We start from the raw sequence: 18,327 nt of genomic DNA, 5'->3' as shown, positions 1-18,327 counted from the left end.
TAGTGACTTGTGCCTTAACAGTCACCAATTTGTTAATAATCTTCATTCTTATTAATGCAGTTTCTGCTTTGTACCAGTTTACCAAAATGTAACCTTTGCATTGTAGAAGCTGTGTGGTCCGCAGACATAATCTGCAACCAGACAAAACAGCACACTGAACCAACAGCTCTTGTTGGCGTTTTGTGTGTGAGGTTTACCTGCATGAGAGCGATGAACAGAAAGAAGGCGTTGGCAGCCCGCCTGATCTGCTCATACAGGAATCGGGGCAGAAAGGTGAGGACCCCATACTTGGTTGTGCTGCAGAAGAAGAACACAGGGAAAGAAGAGACTTTACACTTTGATTATATTCAAAAGTTGGAATAAGAGCCAGATAGTGCATTAGTAAAATGCTTAAATGGGGTGCTAAATGATTTTTAGCCAAACAAACTACAACAGCATCATCTTAAAGGTTGAATAACAACAGACTCTATTTAGGTTTTAATCACTACAGCACTTGAAAATCTAAACACTCAGTTGTGCCAAGGGAGGGAGCACAGAGCCATTATGGGCTGCACACACATCACATCTATAAATAGACCAAGACTTTTAATCCAACAGCCTAAATTTGGACCAAAAACCCCAGAAAGCAGGTATAAGAAACCTTGGCAACCTTAACCTGTCTGTCAACTGCATTGATCAGACTACTGTATTGATTAGCCTTGTTATAGTCAGGAGCTACCGTAAGAGCTTTTACAGTTGAATCTAAAAATAATGTCAACCTTCAAGTCAAGGCCTTCCGACAAACAGTAAGAGGTTCCGCAATGGCTTTTGTTTAATGGAAAGTGCATTTGTGTGTGTGTGTGTATGTATGTGTGCATGAGTGCATACTGAATGTCAAACCACACCCCTCCATCATAGTTCTGGATCTCCTACGATCTCCTAAGCCAGAACCATTTTCTGTCTACCTCTCACACACACAGACTAAAAAGTAAAAAGAGCACGACATTACACCCCAAACAGAGAGGCAACAGCTGATGGTCTGTCACATACACAGACTCTGAACACATACACAGTATCCTGACTCTGATGCTCTAGATATGTTGGATTTCGTGACACTACATCAACAAGTAAAACTGCCTTAATGTCAAAGACAAGTTACACCAGATTCCACACACGTTTCCACCAGTCCAGGGGAACAAAAAAGAAAAACATCTGGCTGTGTTATTTTTCATACTATAGATGTCCGACTTTCTGGTGGTGTTAACAGCTGTTAGCAGCAGGGATGATGCCCTCCTGCTGCTGTGTGGCTTAGTCGTGTTTTATGAAACAAGGCAGGTGTTCTTCATACATTAAGGGCTGAAAGTAAACACTGAACTGAAGTCAAAGAGGAATCATTCATCTGAGCGGTAAAAAAAACCAAAACAGAAAAATCGCAGGTAATTGGTTGAAAGGTGAAATTACAAAAGGTCTTCGTAAAGAAAGTTCCTCTTTCTTCGTCTAATAGGAGAGTAGATTGCACGTGTGTGCAGGAGAGCAGCACTAATGCTCAGGTTGTATAAAAGCAACTGCAGAGGGTGAAATGTGGAGGTGGAGGACACAGGGAATGGAGAGGAGGTGAGCTGAGTATACAGATAAAAGCTACAAGGCTTTAATCTCTGAGAAATCAATAAGGCTATTGAACCTTTAAAACATAAAGTAAAGAGTTTCAGGAACACTGAGACATCAAAGGGCACGCCTTTAGAGCAAGAACGCTCCTGACTCTCCAATCAGCATACAGCAGGGGCAGGACATGCACGCATGATCCAGTCAGATGACCCAGGGAGCCTCCGCCTTAATCTTATTAGTCGGCCTGAAACCAGCTCTTTTAAAAGTGAAATTGAATCTGTTGACAATAATCGGAGGCCACTGAACATCAACTAACTAATGACAAGCCCTCTCCCCACAGAACATGAGCCCTGCGCCTCTTTGGTGCCAACCAGTTAGTATACCTTTTATTACTCGTAATTGTATAAAGACAAGGGACAAATGGCATTGGATCTGATACGGAATCAAACTTTAATACTATTGCCTTACTGACATAGTATTTATCACCATTGAACCCATAAAATATACAGCTAACATATGGGATGATATTGATAAAAGAGATTCTCCACTGCAGTACATGCTGTTTGGCCCTATGACCCTGCCTATAGGAGGTTACTACACACGTGCAGAAAAGTCATTTGTATGTTCGCTGCTGGGCCACCATAAAACAACAGCAAATGTGAAATCCCTAAAAAGTGTTTAATTAGACTGTGGTCCTGTATTTATAGTCCACTTCTTTCTGCCTCATCTGCTCAGACCGCATAATGTCATGACTAAGAGAATCACACCTACAGCTTTTGACCAGGGTCTGAGAAATTAGATCAGACAGCTTTTATCCTCAGTGAAGTCCTAGGCTGTCACGCAATGAAAACACCATCCACTCATTTTACAAATATATCTCACAATTTCTCAAACAACAGAATAACAGAATACACCTCTAACCGGAGAGACGCAGCTAAGGTGCTTTCAGTAATTTATGTTAAAACATGGGAGTGTAGTTACTTTAGTTTCATTGCCAGCCTTAAACATTAATGAGTGTTTATTGATTAAGTAACGCAGGCATGTTAAGTTGTTAGGCCAAGCAGTTTTCAACTGAGATTCCCGAGTGGACTTGAGGCAGTGACAAATGTCAGCCTCAGCAGAGCTGCAAATAAATACTTAATAAGTGAGTTATTAAAAGCCTTATCAATAGTTTCAACTGCACAACTGTGAAATTGTAGTGTCCAAAGAACTAAAAAGCTTTTTCTTTGAGGTTGTTTTAGGTTAGTTATTTAAGGCAAAACTAAAAGGCGGAAAATGTTTGAGAGGGAAAGAAAAGTAAACTGGTCCAGAGTCTACTCGCCACACATGCGGGGTAGAAAAACATACAAACAGGCTGAAACAAACTTTCCTTCAACCTGACAACATGGCCCTGTGAGCAAATATCCATTCTGCTGGGTGGCGCTTAAATGTCCTTTAGTATCCCATCAAGTGGACCCTGAACTCTGACCTACCTGGAAAAGGCTGCAGCCAAATAATTAATTTGTCAGAATGGGTATATCAGCTTTTTATAAACCCCCCAAAAAATCAAATAGGGTTTCATAAGTCTGGTGTAGTATCATTGTCTTTGCTCTAATTTGTTAAACATTGTTTAAAACTTCAGAACAACATTTTACTACAGCTTTTAATTGTCTTTCATCTACATAACCTCTCTGCTCGGCTCAGGAATAGTCAGTGCATAAGCCAAATAACATGCATCACAGTAAGTGGCACGTACCTGACATGGTTGTCGCAGAACTTGGTATTTTGTGGCCGGTTGAGCAGCACAATCCGCGCCGTGGCGTCTACGGGATCCGCCTGGGAAGTGGTCCCGGACATCTCATCATCTGCCTTGCGGTAACCGGCGGACGAACAAGCAGGTCCTGCACCGTTGGATTGATGGGAGAGAGGCGAGGCTGAGTGAGTGCGAGTGAGAGACAGAGATAGAGAGAGAAAGAGAAAGAGAGCAAGAGAAATAGAGAGAGACAGAGAGAGCGGGAGACAGGGAGAGAGAGAGCGAGAGAGAGAGGGAGAGAGAGACAGACACAGACTGGAGACGAGGTTTACAGTTCAAAAGCGAAGGCGACCAATTAGTACTAGAGTGTACTGTATGCTGATGTATGCTATAGCCGGTGGGGTCAATTCAATGACGTTTTCCGTTATAACCCCCTCCCCTCCTCCTCCCCTTGTCTTTCAGTATTATTATGCAGGTACCGTCAATGCACACACGCGCGTTTCGCGACGCCCACGGGACCCCCCCGCGTATAATGGATGTGCTGAGGGATGCACAATGGCGAACAAACACGCCGGGTTTGTCTGTTTTATCAGCACGTCAACTTGTCCATATGCAACAGAGAAGAGTCGCGCTTGTTATGAGGGAACATGCACAAATTATCTCCCACCCTTCAAAAAAGTGACAGAAGAGGATGCAACACGCTTCTCCTCCTGCAGACTCTCTGCCTCCCCGCCCGACCGGCTTTGTCATCCTCAACCATTTTAAAGCGTCGTGATCTCCTCTCATTCACCCCCGCATGAGCTCCAGGAGCCGGACATTTTTCACCCTCCACTGCACCTAATAACGCTGCGTGCTCATTGAGGAAAGTGACGTGCAAACGGGTCTGGACACTAGTTTACTCAGCTGGTACAACAACGGCAGACCTAGGCGCGGACTGATGCAGCAGCACTCCCGTGCCTCCTCTCTCCTCCTTCGGCGCTAGTGAAGAGGGAGCTCCCGGCCCTGGCAAAAGATACTGGACCCCTAAGCTCCGCCGCCGTGTCATCTGGCCACCTGCCTCCTCTGGATGCCTTTTTTCCGGCGCGATTTGGACGATCTCCTCCCTCCAATTTGATACTGAGCTACTCACTGTCCCCAGCCCAGACAACGAGAGGACGCCATATGGAGCTCCTTCAGTGCTGCGGAGGGGGAAAGCCGGGGCTCCGCTTTTAAAGGGCCAGAAGCCTGATATCGCCTTCAGGTCTTGCAGCCAGGCACAGATGGGTCTAATGACATCCCCGAGGCAGGTGCCATCCATCAGGAGATCACTTCATGTCGCTTCCCTTCCGCTGTAATGCCTGTGCAACAGCAGTGACCACTTCTCACAGGTTTCTGCTCACCTTTCTCTTTACTTTGCTTATATGTAGAGAGCCTGTTTGCCATACTGCATCTCTCCTAATGCAAATTACAATATTAATTAGCATGCATGGATCTACTCAGCCACCCACAAAATCATGACAATATAATCATAATATTATTATGTTGTGCTCAGCTGTTCATTTACAGTGCACTCACATCACTAAATATTCCTTTATTAGTTTTATAATATTTTTAAAATGTATTATGGCAGAGTTGTAATTCTTTTAGTAGGATTTGTGCATGTCTCTCTGATTTGTGCATTGTGCCTATCTCTTTGTCTGTAAGCAGAAAACCACAACAGGCTAATTGCATTTATAATTTAGACATGAATGAGTGGCAGGGTTCAGCAGATTGAGTTTCTACACTCCCGAAACTCTAATTCTGTATCATTACAACAATAGAATAGATAAGAGGATCATTCTTTCCATTCATCAATAACGAAAATTAGTTCAGTATCATTATAGTCCACTCAACTCCACTGCCCCTTGTTCTTAAGTAGGCAATGAATTGTAAAATGACCCAGATGTCAGCCAGTTAGCTGTAATACTGGATGTGCTGCCATCTTTTCCATTGAAAGAGACATTAAGGCCTGTGTGTTTACAACAGCTACAATTATTGCACTCCTGAGCAAAATGAGTGCCAAAGAGGAGACATTTTGCATAAATTAGAAGTAAATATTTAGTTTTTTTCCTATTAAAACACATTATTTAAGTCCCATTCTCCTTAAGCAAAAGAAACCTGCCTCTTCAAGGGGATTGTAAAAACTCAAGCCTTAGTATAGTGCTGTTCCGCACCCATAAAGTGTCTGCACAGAGCAGGGAGCAAGGGTCAAAGTCTATCCAAGCACAGTGATAATAAGCAGCCTATCTCCTATCTCTCATCTCCGAGAGCAGAGCTATATGTAACAATCCCAGCTCGGCACTCCGCAATGCATCAGCCCTGGGGTCAATCAAGATAGCGAGTGTAAGGAAATGATTAAGGATGACACAAGGTCAAAGGTAGAGAAGGGCAAAGCACATCATCTACTATGTCGTATTTTTTCCTGTCATCAAGAAACTCTGTTTTCTTGATTTATTTTTTAAACCATGTGTTCATTTATTTTCGTAAAACTATTTATTATACCCCTCATTCCCCCCACATATCTCATCTTAACCTTTCCAAGCAGATCAATAATGGCTTTCTCAGCAGCCCACTTCAGCTCTGATTCATTTCTGAGCAGATCAATACATTGGTTACTCATCTCTGATGGAGTATAGGTGCAGTAACCACTGTCACTCATTACTGATGCTCCACTGATGAGTCAGCAGCCAACCCTGGCACAGCACAACCAGGTCACTTAAACATGAAGCGCCAAAGGCTAGCCGGACAGGTACCCAAGGTCTGATAACCTGCGGTCGGAACAGGTAAGACTAGACTGATCCTGGCCTGGTGCCAAACTTTCACTGTTAAAAAGCAGACTAGGCTACTGAATAATGCAGTGAGACTGGCTGCATTATTCAACTACATTTTCCAGTATGGTAGAGCATATTTCACCAGACATGCTGCCTTGATGCTGCACCCCAGACTTCACTCGAGGGACGACTCAAATGTCAACTACTATTGTGGCATCTCCCTCAGCGGCTCTGTCAATTAGCAGAACTGCCAGAATTGTGTTTTAACGACACGAACGTACACTCTGAATCTTGCCTAATAGAGATGCACCAAACACTCAACTCAGAAACATAATGAGACAGAGGGGAAATAGCTATCAATCATAATAGCACTTATTGTAGAATAGCTACAATTATCCCCAGCAGTAAAAGCACTCCCACCTCCGCATGGCGCAGCAGATATTTGACATTTCCACATTTTGTTACCTGAAAAACTATGAAAACAATTTAGATGCAATTACACATGGTCTGCTGAATGTACAAATCAGATACATATTTTATACTGGCACGTTTTTTCTTCCTGTCTTGGCAACATGGCGTCAAAGTTGTTCGAATCATTGCCTGTAACAGCAAGGTCTCAGGTTTTAATCCTCCCGCAGCCACAGGCCTTGTCTAAGTGTTCATGAGTTACACACTAAACCACAACAACTTTGCTTATTTCACAGACTTAAGTTAGATTTCTAAAACACAAATCATCTTGTCCCATTTGTCTCCGTCCAGCCCACAACCCCACAGTCTGGTTAGGAAAGCATTACCAACAGAACGCCGTCTGCTGGAGTGTCCCCTACGTCCCATGGCTGTCCTGGTTCTCCTAGGTGACCTGGAGGTCCTATTTGCCAGTCCTGGTTCACCTGTTCACTAGCGTTTCTAGTGGGTCCATTTGCCACTGTAGCGGAGTAGGAAGTAAGGCAAGAAAGCCTCTTACAGGCCAAGTGAACAAGCATGATAATCCCCTCTGTGTCTGCTCTGCAACTACAGCTAATCCATACTCTGATAATCCTACAGGTGAGTCTTCACAATACTCATGAACACACATCTCGCTAACGTATACATATGCACATATACACGCACACGCACATTGACAGTGTATCATACACACACTCTCTTACACGCAAAGGTGAACATACAACTCTTTACGCTGGAACACATGCAAGGCCCCCACATGCAGCTACTCCCCTGCCCACAGTCACATGTTTGCAGCAGTGTTCATGTACATGCTCTTTTCAGGCATGCCATGTCCATACATGCATGTGTTGTGTGTTCTACAGCATGCGTGTGTTTACATAGTGGACGATTGGCGTAAAGACCCCAGTGCATAGCGATGTGTCTTCATCACCACGGTCTGACATGAGTGGTCACATTTCTACCTACAAGCACATGCAGTGAAGGGGTTAATTCCCGTTTAGCATTCATCACTCCAGGCCCCAAGGAGCTACAGCGTATTCAGGGTCAGCAGCAGTAATATTATATCTTAACCTTTTCAGACAAGATCCAGAGACACTCAGTAACTAGACATTGTAGCTCTTGAGGGCCGGAGGTTGGCAGACAGCTGCTCCTAGCTGTTGCGCATGGCCACATGCACCTTGGGACTCCGGAAACAGATGGGGCGTCATCCAGTCCATTTCGAGCAAACTCACTTTTGTCAAACCTGTCTGTGAGGCGGGCGCGCATGGTAGCGCCTGGGTCCTGCAGTTCAGAAGCCTCCTGCCTAATGGTGGTCAACACTAACTGCTCTGTAGGCGACAGAGAGGACGCGGCGGGAGAAAACAACACACACAAGACAACAAGTCAATATACACATACCGCACACAACACATCTATGTGTCAGTAACTGCACTGTAAATGTGTTTGTATGTGCCTGAAACGGGAGACATTCTGTAGTGAGATGAGATTCATGCCTGCATGTATGAAAATGTGGGTCTGAAGGGTTTACACAGAAATGGACCTGGCTAAAACTTTTGTAGCTTCTCCAGGAGCGCCCCCTTGTGTCCAACTCATGTAAATACCTCACTGCTAAATTTATTAGGCCTCCCCTTATCTCCCAAATGGCATCTTCAGTAGCTTGGCAGCCATGACAACCAGTCATTATCGTCTCAAACCAGACGTATTGTTGACAGTTGGCTGAGCTGCATGACTCACATTAAATAACCCGCCAACACAACATATGTCCTTAAATTTGAACACAAATCCATACGGTGAAATGTGAACTGCCCTAAACAATCTTTAAAAACCACAAAACATCTTTACAAGTGTTTGTTTAGTTTATCACAACACAAAAATACTTTTTTTTCCTACAGTATGATGGTTTCTTCACCAATGTCAGAGGTGTTTTTATGTGCTTGTGAGTACTTAAATGCATCACAGTTGGTATTAGAAACGCTGTCAGAGTTTGTATCGCTCGCTTCATGAATACAAACAAAAACTGTGATTCTGTGTGTGAGTAAATGTGACAGATTGGAGGCTACAGACGTCATCACCAGGGATGAGGCAGCTCGCTAATTGGAGCAAAGAATCAAGAGGTCAGGCTCCAAGAGATTAGTGAACAGACACCATGGAGAATCCAGGAGGACACACATGTACACAATGACTGACATGCGTAATGAAGTACCCCTCCATTTCCATCACATGCTTTAAATGTGGCGGTGGGAAAACAAATCTCTAGTAATGTTAAAGAAATCTTCCACATTACCTGGTCAGATAACAAGAATTAATTAGTGAATCTCATAATTAAAGCTCTTCCATATGACCAGGTAAAAGTCACATACCAGCCAAATAAAACAAACAAATGACAATAGAGGTAGGTTTCATTTTTGAGGTCATCATCTCTGTTTAAACACAAAATACAAATATGACTATACTGTCAAAAAAGTAAGAAACTGGTCCTGACCTGAACCCTTACTGACTCTAACCTTTCTTCTGACACAAAAATGTGTTGCCCCAGTGTCAAATAATCCAATTGTAGTGTTTCTTCTTTTACAATAAATATATGTGGGAACCTCTGGCCTGAAGACAGTGTGGCCCAGTTGGCGCTCATCTCTGCTCACAATTTGCCCTGCTTTCTATTTCTGGAAGCTGCAGGCATGAGGCGCGCACACATACACACACATACACACACACACAGACAACAGCAGCTGGACAATATGTGACAGTCACTATTAAAAGCAACTGGTTGAGCCAAACACATGCTCCTCTCTTCCAGGACAATCCGATCCAAACCCAGTTTTGCTATGTTTTATATCATCCCATCCCACGTTGCCTCTAAACATCCCCATCCTCTCATCCTCCCTTCGCTCCTACTGTATAGAGAGGATGAGCCATTTTCTGCCAGAAAGAATGTTTGTCATGGTGGATTTATTTAATATAAGCAGCCTTGGTCTACACATGGTCCAGAAGACACAGTTCATGTGTGCAGCTGTCTAAACCAGCCCTTTCCAACACATGAGTGCCTAAAATATTGTGATGTGAATGCACACATGTGCATAGCCCGGACTAAAGAGCGCTCTTTAGACGGTCACGTGGTTTTTAAGTCGAGGTAATAGGCTGTTCTTGGACTGATCTATAGGGGCTGAGTTAGGACATATGAAAAGCAAAATAACTTAAATATTTAAATATGAGCTAAGCTTATAAGCGTATCAAGAAATCGACATGTTTTTTGCGAATCGACACATTCGAAAAGAATCCCATATGATACGATTCAGGAAGTCAGTACACCACAATGTCTGTTGCAACAAAATTATATAATACCATAATGATGCCATGGGGAATACAGTACATTCAGGATAGTGATGAGATCACACAGCTGACTCACATTCGTCCTATCAAGAGTAAATATACACTGCTATCTTTTCGTGATGTTAAACCACAGCACGGATCACTACACTTATCATAGGCTTTGCTATAGGAAAACACCAACCTATATAGAGGGCAGACGGTGCTACCTGAAGCAGGCACCTGCAGTCTCCAACCGGTGCCAAAAAAAAAGAGCGAGGGGGAGGAAGGATAAATACCGGTACAGCAGATCAGCAGATCACCCCACATGCATGCTGCAGTGCCGGACAATACTGATCCCCGTTATTATGCCAAGCACATTTCGGCACGATTAGGCTATGTACAGGCCGCTATATGCTCGATCATTACAGGCCTGTACAGACACTGATACACACTGACAGGTCGCGAATTAAGCGGCAGGCGGAACCTAGATCGAGGGAAAGATTACATAGGGTGTATATTGGGGTTTTTGGGGGTTTGTTGTTGTTTTTTGCTTACCACCCTCGCTGTGTATCTTCTTGCCTCTCCGGTTGAAATACATGTCGCTGGTAAACAGGAGTCGGACAGACTAGGACGAGGAGGTCGGAGCGGTGGCATGCTCACGGCTCACCGACGGAGCAGGAGGACACTGCTGCGGGCCCAGGCTGCGGCCGCCACTGCTGCTGCTGCTGATCACGGAGCATGATTTGACGGCGGCACTGCGATGGTAATGTTTGGAGAGAGAGAGAGCGAGAGAGAGCGCAGTGTAACTTCCGGTCACTGCTTTCAAAATAGAGCAGGAGGGTAATTTATAATTGGATATCAAACGCAATAAGATATATTATACAGATATGCAACTAAAACTGATTCGATTTTTTTTTTCAGTTTGACAGTGTTTCAGATATACAACGGAAAACAACGTTTAAAAAAAAAAAAATAATAATTTAAAGTAAGATTATCTAACCGGTCATTGTTAAATACCGGCCACAGATAATTATACTTTCCTATATAAAAAACTGGTTAAATGTAGTGTAACTTAACAGCGGCATGAGCAGTAGTAATGAAAGCGATATTGTGTGTATTGAATTTAGCAGTTAAATTTCTTGTGAATTCAACCTACCACAATAGAAGAAACTTGTAGGTAGACCTCATTTCTTACATGCAGTTGTTTACCACTCACCACACACATCGACGAGATAGTCTTACGGCAAAATATTATATCGTTATATTACAAACACGTTTTTGTGGCAAAATATGGATGAAAATATAGTATAGTATAGTATTGTTGGTCGTTGACCCGCTTAAATGTTGACATCAACCCCCTGACAACACGTCACCATAGAAACGTTTGACTTATTTACCATCAAGTACAATTTCGAGGCACTTGTACTTTGAGTATTTCCACTTCATGCTACTTTATACTTTTGCTCAACTACATTTCAGAAGCCCACTGATGCATCAGTATTAATAATCTAATGTCATATACAGTAACACTTTTGCTGCTAATACTTGTTTTTTTACTGAATACTTCTACCACCACTGTTGACTATCATTTTTGTTGCTTGTTGAGCTGTGCAGTATACTGTGATAATAGGTTATATCTCAGTAGGAATAATTCTGAGTTATATTTATTATACATATTCAAAATTAAGTCTATCATTTTCTACAATTGTTTGATCATTTACAGCATTTTAATTATTTAATTTATATGTGTAACATTTAAGTTGCTTATTACCGTGCCCTCATCTAAGAGCACTATTTTTAGTTCCTACCAGTAAGAACTAAACTGTTTTACTGGCAACAGTTATGTGTGTAACAGTATCAGAGTAATAAAGTAGTCAGCTGTGAAGCAGTTGGGTGTAGTGTTTCTTCATTGGTGTTGATTATTCAAAGACAAACTGTACTCTGTTGTGACCCACAGCCAAGAGTGACACACACGTCCATATACACCACATTCCCAGGCATAACAAAGCTGCATTTTATTCCATTGTTAAGGAGCAGAGAAGAAAACCCATGTCTTCTTTTTATTACATAGTAACATATTTATCATAACTTGTTTATTTACTCTCATCACATTGTAACATAATACATATTCATGTTTCAAAAGTTGATTTCCATTTTATTAAATAGGAACAGAATAAATATTCACTTCTGAAATGAGTGGCCACAACCCCCTCTCCAAGTCTGTGGTGGACCTTCACTGATCAGAAGCTTTCTGAGAACCAGGTTCATTCGGACACTGGTCTTTTCCTTCAGCACCCACACTCTCACATGCACACACGGTTAAACCATACACACATACCCCACTCTCACACATTCTTACATACTGGATCATTCCTGCAGTTCTGTCAGTGACATGTTGACTGCAGAGATGTAATAGCTCCTGTGTACGGTTATTGTTGATGCACACAGGGACCCTGATAACAACACACTGACTAGGTGATTCAGCTAGATAATCCACCTGTGCTGCAAAAGAAGTGCCAATATCTGTGCAGATCATGTAAAAACAGATCAGATGGACATACAAGAACACCTTATTACTAACACTGGCTTATTCAGGTGTAGCACAGGAACAGAAACGGACTGCAATCGTTGCATTTTGACATAACCCAATTATGAAGAGCTTTGTTATTAACAGATTTCCATAAGCAAAAAATGTCATTTTGGAGAAGGTGCTCAAAACATCAACAATTTCCCAACACCCGTTTCATGACGCAGGTTTTCAGAGTTAGCTGGACAGCTGCAATAAATAAAAGAGTTAATTTTGATCTCTTACGTCCATATTTTATATTAAAAAAGATTTTTGATAGACAGATTTATCAAGCTAAAATCTTCCTGCTGCTTCACGAGACAGGTCCGAAGGCGTCTGTCAGATACGGATAAAAAACAATAACAAGAAACAAGAGGAAACATGGATTTCAGGGTTAACAAACCTTTGTTTTTAAGTGGAGATGATAATCGGGCATTACAATGTAAACAACAATGAACAGCAAAAAAACATACTGTATTTTCTTTCTGTATTGCACAACTCATTAAATTACAACTCTGCCTTCCTGATTATCACCTGCCTTCTGTATTTCATTTCAATTGTGCTGCTCATATGGGTAATGTTGAAGATTTTGAAGTGACTGATTTTAGTGGGCGACTTTGATGGATGAATTCTGTATTGCAATTATATGGGGCAGATGTATGAAGAGGGCTTAACAAACAAACAAACAGAATATCCAATAGTAAAGGGACACTTTAAAATGGATGCCAAAGCTTTAAAATGGAGAACGTTTTTAAAACAAAAACGGAGGTTTCCTGCTTCCATTCTGAACAGATGGCATCAGAGGAACATCTTGCTTCAAATCCTTTAGATACAAGCAGTGGTGAGGTATTTACAGCTTACACTGACTAAATCGAGTCTAGAAGTGATTTGTGTAGTCCAGTTGTGACAAAGAGACGTCACATATCCGACACTAAAGAGTTAAAGTGAGACTAGTCAGCAGCGGCTACAGGAGCTCCTTAAGCATTAATGCCATCCAATGATGAGAGTCTCTGAGGCTTTGTGACAGAGACCAGCAAAACAGGTCACAGGAAGAGAAAAAATAAAACATTAACAAGTTGCTGAAAACAAAGTCTAAAAAAATAAAGTTTTGTTAATTCTCTGCATTTATACTTTCTTTTTTTCTGCACTTTTGGTTCAACCTTCTTAACCTTCAACACAATGAATATTCTCAAACAAATTAAACCATGAAAGCGCTATGTACATGCAAAGCCTACTTGGGTCTGCTCAGTTCAGCCAGCCAGGAACATGATAGTAGTGTTTGTGAGCAAATAGGTCAGTCATGATGCACTGCCAGAATGGGCTGCCTGCAGATGGGGCAGGTGTTGTTTTCAGAGAGCCAGCGGTCGATGCAGTGGATGTGGAATTCGTGGGAGCAAGGCAGGCGACGCAGCTTGTTGCCCTGGGCATACTCGTTGATGCAGACACTGCATGCACGGCCCATCTCCCCCTCCAGGCTGGCCTGACCATAGGTACGCGTGGCCAGATTGTCAATCTGTTCTTTGGTCAGACCGCGAGGGTGTTCGTCATCCTCCTCATCATTCAGTAAGAAGAAGTGCGCCAACCGCAGGATGGGTAGAGTACCGTTTTCTACCAGGTTGTTAGTGTCTCTGCTGGTGGCTCGTCCCTCTGTGGTGCTCACTACTGCACCTCCGAGCCTAGCCTGGCCTCCCTGGTCCTCTTCACTCCCCACCAGTCCCACCCTCTCCTGATCTGCCCCACCTGCACCAACCTGGCCGGCTGCACTCTCATTTGTGTGTAGACGGCTGGCTGGGCTGGTGCTACTATTTGTACTACCAACATCTATGTGGCTAGGTGCAACAGTTTCAGAATCAGCCTCTGTCTCCATTAGAGAGCTCAGCTCCCCAAAACCGGTCATAATCTGACGCAAGATGGAACGCAGTGCAGTGGAGTTGGGCTCCCCGAGGCCTGTCTCACTGATGCGTCGCAGTGGAATCCGGATCGTGCTCACATAGGTGCGGATCCCAGCTCGCTCAGAGCGGGAGATGGTGCGTCTAAATCCACCACTGTCACTTTCAAATGTAACGGTATTCTCTGCAACCCGGGCACGCGAACGTGTTCTGCTGGCAATGCTGTCCCGGTCCCGGTTTTCCCCGGGTCGAATCCTTCTCACCTGCAGGTCCAACATGATGGTAGGGTGCCGGCGCACTGCTGAACTTCCTGCTCCTGTTATGTGAGACTCATTCTCACGTTCTACTGTCTCTACAGCCGGCTCTGTTAGAGCTGCAGGTTCTGCCACAGCCTCCCCTGTCTCCATGGAAACAGAGCTTGTGCCACTGCCTGGCTCAACAGTGTGGATGCTAGAGCCACTCACACCACTGCTGGATGGTGGAGTGGTACTGGGAACAGGGGTTCTGTGTAAGGGGGAGCGACTTCGCCTTGACAAGCGGGATGAAACCCCACCTCCTGCTGCAACCCTGCGTGAACGTCCACGTGATCGAGTCCTACTGCCACGTGATTCGTGTCCTGCCGCTGGGGCTTGAGACCCAGACTGGGGTGAAACACGAGGGCAGTCTAAAGATACAGTCATATCATCACGCCCCTGCTCCACTTCTGCATTCAAAGGTTGATGTTGTGAAGGTGTAGTCTGATCAAGAGGAGGGGTAACAGTGGAAGGCGGTACTAAAGAGTGCAAAGTAGCACCTCTCCTCTGAGCAGGAGGAGGCACTGGAGCAGGAAGTGCAGGGGGGCTCATAGAAAGAGTGGTAGTGCTGCTGCGTGTGCGACGTGTTTGAATCCTTCTAATGAGGGCTGGGCGAGGAGAGGGGTAAGGAGCTGGCCTAGGTGTGGTTGACGGTCGAGGGTTGGAGAAGGAAGAAGCAGTGCGTAGAGAGGGTGAAGTCGTGTTTGGGGCAGTTACTGGCAGCTCTGCGGTGTCCGAGGAGTCATTGTGCTCTCCTGGCTCTGGCTGATCGTGGTTTATGTTGATCTCCAGGCTAAATCGGAATTCCCCACTGTTGGGGTTGGTCCGGCTAACAGCACGCCATGTCTGGTTTCCACTCTGCCCACTGCGAGTAGCATTACCTGTGCGTCTGAAAGTGTTCAGCCACTCCAGTAATGAGTCACCATTAGAGGTTTCTGCTCCAGGCTCTGTGCCCCCTGTAAAGAACACATATGGGTAAGACTGTAAACTAACATATTGTACATAAAATCTATTCTCTTGTACAGGACAACCCTAAAAAAACATTGTTATTGCCTGTCGTCTACTTAAAACAATATCATATCTTTGACATATCTTACTCAAAGCCAGCACACAATCAAGTCATCTTACAACCTTGTTTAAATTGTGCCAAAGTGCAACAGTCAAATAAGACATTCATGGTTACTTGTCCTACACAATATCTTAAACAAATTATTTTGCAGTTCTCTCCTTTTAACATTAAATTGGTTCTATAAAGGGCTGTTTAGAAGGAATCTATGAATAAGCCATTTGTGTTGTGGATTTGGTTAAGTCCATTGATAAGATATTGTGTTTATTTTAGGTGTGTCAGAGGTAGACTGTGAGATAATGATATTATTATTGGGGTTGTTAGTTAATGAACAGCAACTAATATCCAAACCATAATATGTCATAAGTAGTATAAGCCTGATTTGCAAAGGCCATATGTAAATATCCCTACCTGCTCCTCGTCTCCCTCCAGCCCCTCTCTCTTCTCCTTCGCCACTGCTGCCCTGCTGCTCAACTGAATCAGCAGTCTGCAAGCGTTGCTCAGTACGAGGCTGAGATGACACACGCTCCTTCGCTCCATCAAGACGCTGCCGAAGCTCCTCAGCCGTCACCTCACCTGTGAAACAAATGGCCATGCATTCTGTTACATGACGTCTGCAGCCACGTCCGCAGTCATGAAGTGCCACCCCTGCTCCTAGACTGGTAGCAGATCAGGGATAACATACACTGTGACTGTAGCATAATGTGCACCGTATACAAAGAATGTAAGTATACAACGTATGTCACTCCTCACCAGGCGTGCCCAGCAGGTTGCTGTCTCTCATTAGGCGGTATTCCTCTTCACTCAGTTCATTAATGAAGTGATAGTATGCCTCCTCCCTTCGAAGACGCTCTGCCTGCCTCCGCCGTTCGTCTCCCCCACCAGGAGGGTCCATCACCGTGAAAAGTGCTGACAGACAGATGAGTGAGGGTGTCAATCAGGGGTGGAGTAAAGGCTTTAGTACCCACTAAATCTTTACATGGCGCTTCACATGAAATCACACATAGCCTCAGCAGCTCCAGTGGAATAAAATAAGCTTATGATTACTGGGGTCTCTTTGAGGCAGATAAAGAATTAATGTCTTAATTGGCAATATAAATATATCACTACCACGGTTGTTTTATGTGCCAGAGTAAATATGCAATGCAAATAAGAATTGGTCGTTTAGTGACTGATCTCTAGCCAAAGACAACTGTTTAAATGCCATCCATTTTCTATCGAAAGACACCAGCAGCAGAAGGAAAGCTATAGTAATCCTGCAAACGTTTAGCACGACTTGTGCCGCAGATTCACCCAAACTAACAAGTATCGACTGTTTCAATTCATTGACTCTACAGAATAACCAAATGAAATCCGAATATCAACATATTCTTCATGTGAGCTAATATTAGCCAAGTTACAACCGTGGCTACGGAAGGCCATATTGAAGGCAGGGGAATAAAGCAACAAAACTGGCGTTGTCATCCTGGTTAACGGCCAATCAGAGGCCTGCTGCTCATGACTGACACGCCAAGCGTCCAATCAGTGCGATGCAGAGGCGGGACGCTATAAACGAAACGGAGGTATCCTCCATGTAAACGCAGGGGAATGAAGGAAAGACAAAGAATCATGTCGGCAGTATAAAATAATCACATAATCGAAATGATAACATGCAGGGATGATTAACAGTGCTGCCGTCACAAAGCAACATTCAATTTTGTGGATCCCACAAGAATGCGAAGTGTCATTTTGAATGCGCAACGCTTTAGTTGCTAACAGACTGCTAGCACGTTAGCAGTCCGTCGACAGCAATGTTAGCAGCAAGCTGTGAGGCTGAATAACTCCCCCGATACACATAAAATAAATACTTTATCAGTAAGTTAACATACCCACATGGTAATACTTAACCACACCATAGTTTTAAAGGAGGTGACAATGACATTAAGAGGAATTTAGTACCTGACAAAGCAGCTGTAATATGGACGGTTCTCTCCGCTCTCCTTTCTCTCGCAAGATGGGACCAGTAGTGCTACACACTACACCGTCCGTCCCCACACAGTAGCACGGGATACATTAGTTCCTAGATAACAAAACATCTGAGACAACACATGTTGGGGTTAGTGTATGTCCAACCCACAAGTGTAATTTAATTAATGTGGTGAAGCTATACTTTGAATCTGCTCCATCTGCTACAAAGACAAAAGTAGAATAGTTACTGTAGATTTAAACTGTGATACTGCTGCAGTATGGAGGTCCTGAAAAATACATGTATTTTTATGTAAAAAGAATATAATGCCTTTATTGTCATTGTCGGCAGTACATCGAGTGTTGGATAAGAACAGGGCATTTTGTTAATAGTATACAAGAACAGATAAGTTACATTTTGTATATAATAATTCATATATAAAGTTCTCTAAACAAGTAATTGTTCTTTTTATTTTAACACTTACATGTTACATGGTCTTTACTTAACACTGTGCATGTATGACAATTACATTTAATTAAGTTTTTTACATCCTGGTATTGCTACTTCAAATTATTTGACTTGTTCTTTGCCTAATACTGACAGGCTCGTGACTGAAACCAAACACCAAGGGGTTTTTTTCTGCTCATCCAGTTATTCTTGTTTTAATAATAGTGCAATTGGTTATCAACCACAATGTAACAATGATATGTCAT

The 18,327-nt window shown here is 43.3% G+C and overlaps 2 protein-coding genes and 1 long non-coding RNA gene across 6 annotated transcripts in view; 1 reads left to right on the top strand and 2 right to left on the bottom strand.

Annotated features, from left to right (window-relative positions):
* atp8a2 (ATPase phospholipid transporting 8A2) overlaps positions 1-11,717 on the bottom strand; it is a 50,277-nt gene extending 38,560 nt beyond the window's left edge. Inside the window, exons 1-4 of one of the 4 annotated variants that reach the window (XM_062441217.1) lie at positions 10,411-11,717; positions 7,782-7,877; positions 3,320-3,464; positions 198-297 (exon numbers count right to left, since the gene is read on the bottom strand). In XM_062441217.1, the coding sequence (XP_062297201.1) occupies positions 198-297; positions 3,320-3,464; positions 7,782-7,877; positions 10,411-10,453 (384 nt within the window). In that variant the 5' untranslated portion in view covers positions 10,454-11,717. Of the gene's footprint in view, positions 1-197; positions 298-3,319; positions 3,465-4,239; positions 4,407-7,781; positions 7,878-10,410 lie in introns of those variants that run through there. The other 3 variants (XM_062441218.1, XM_062441219.1, XM_062441220.1) reach the window with 3 other exon arrangements.
* LOC134001993 (uncharacterized) lies at positions 4,584-7,753 on the top strand. Its single transcript, XR_009927571.1, has 3 exons — positions 4,584-4,683; positions 5,971-6,117; positions 6,865-7,753. It is a non-coding gene; the product is annotated as an uncharacterized LOC134001993 (long non-coding RNA).
* Positions 11,718-11,853: 136 nt separating the features above from the next.
* On the bottom strand, positions 11,854-17,650 carry rnf6 (ring finger protein (C3H2C3 type) 6). The gene is made up of 4 exons (XM_062441215.1): positions 17,608-17,650; positions 16,423-16,578; positions 16,081-16,245; positions 11,854-15,559 (listed from the first exon to the last, which is right to left on the bottom strand). Exons 2-4 carry the CDS (start codon positions 16,562-16,564, stop codon positions 13,716-13,718), a joined length of 2,151 nt encoding a protein of 716 aa, XP_062297199.1. The 5' UTR covers positions 16,565-16,578; positions 17,608-17,650; the 3' UTR covers positions 11,854-13,715.
* Between the last annotated feature and the right edge of the window lie 677 nt (positions 17,651-18,327).

Source organism: Scomber scombrus, chromosome 20 (genome assembly GCF_963691925.1).
Source record: "Scomber scombrus chromosome 20, fScoSco1.1, whole genome shotgun sequence".
Taxonomy (NCBI): Eukaryota; Metazoa; Chordata; class Actinopteri; order Scombriformes; family Scombridae; genus Scomber; species Scomber scombrus.
Note: the sequence above shows the minus strand (reverse complement) of the source record. Positions and strands in the feature narration are given on the sequence as shown.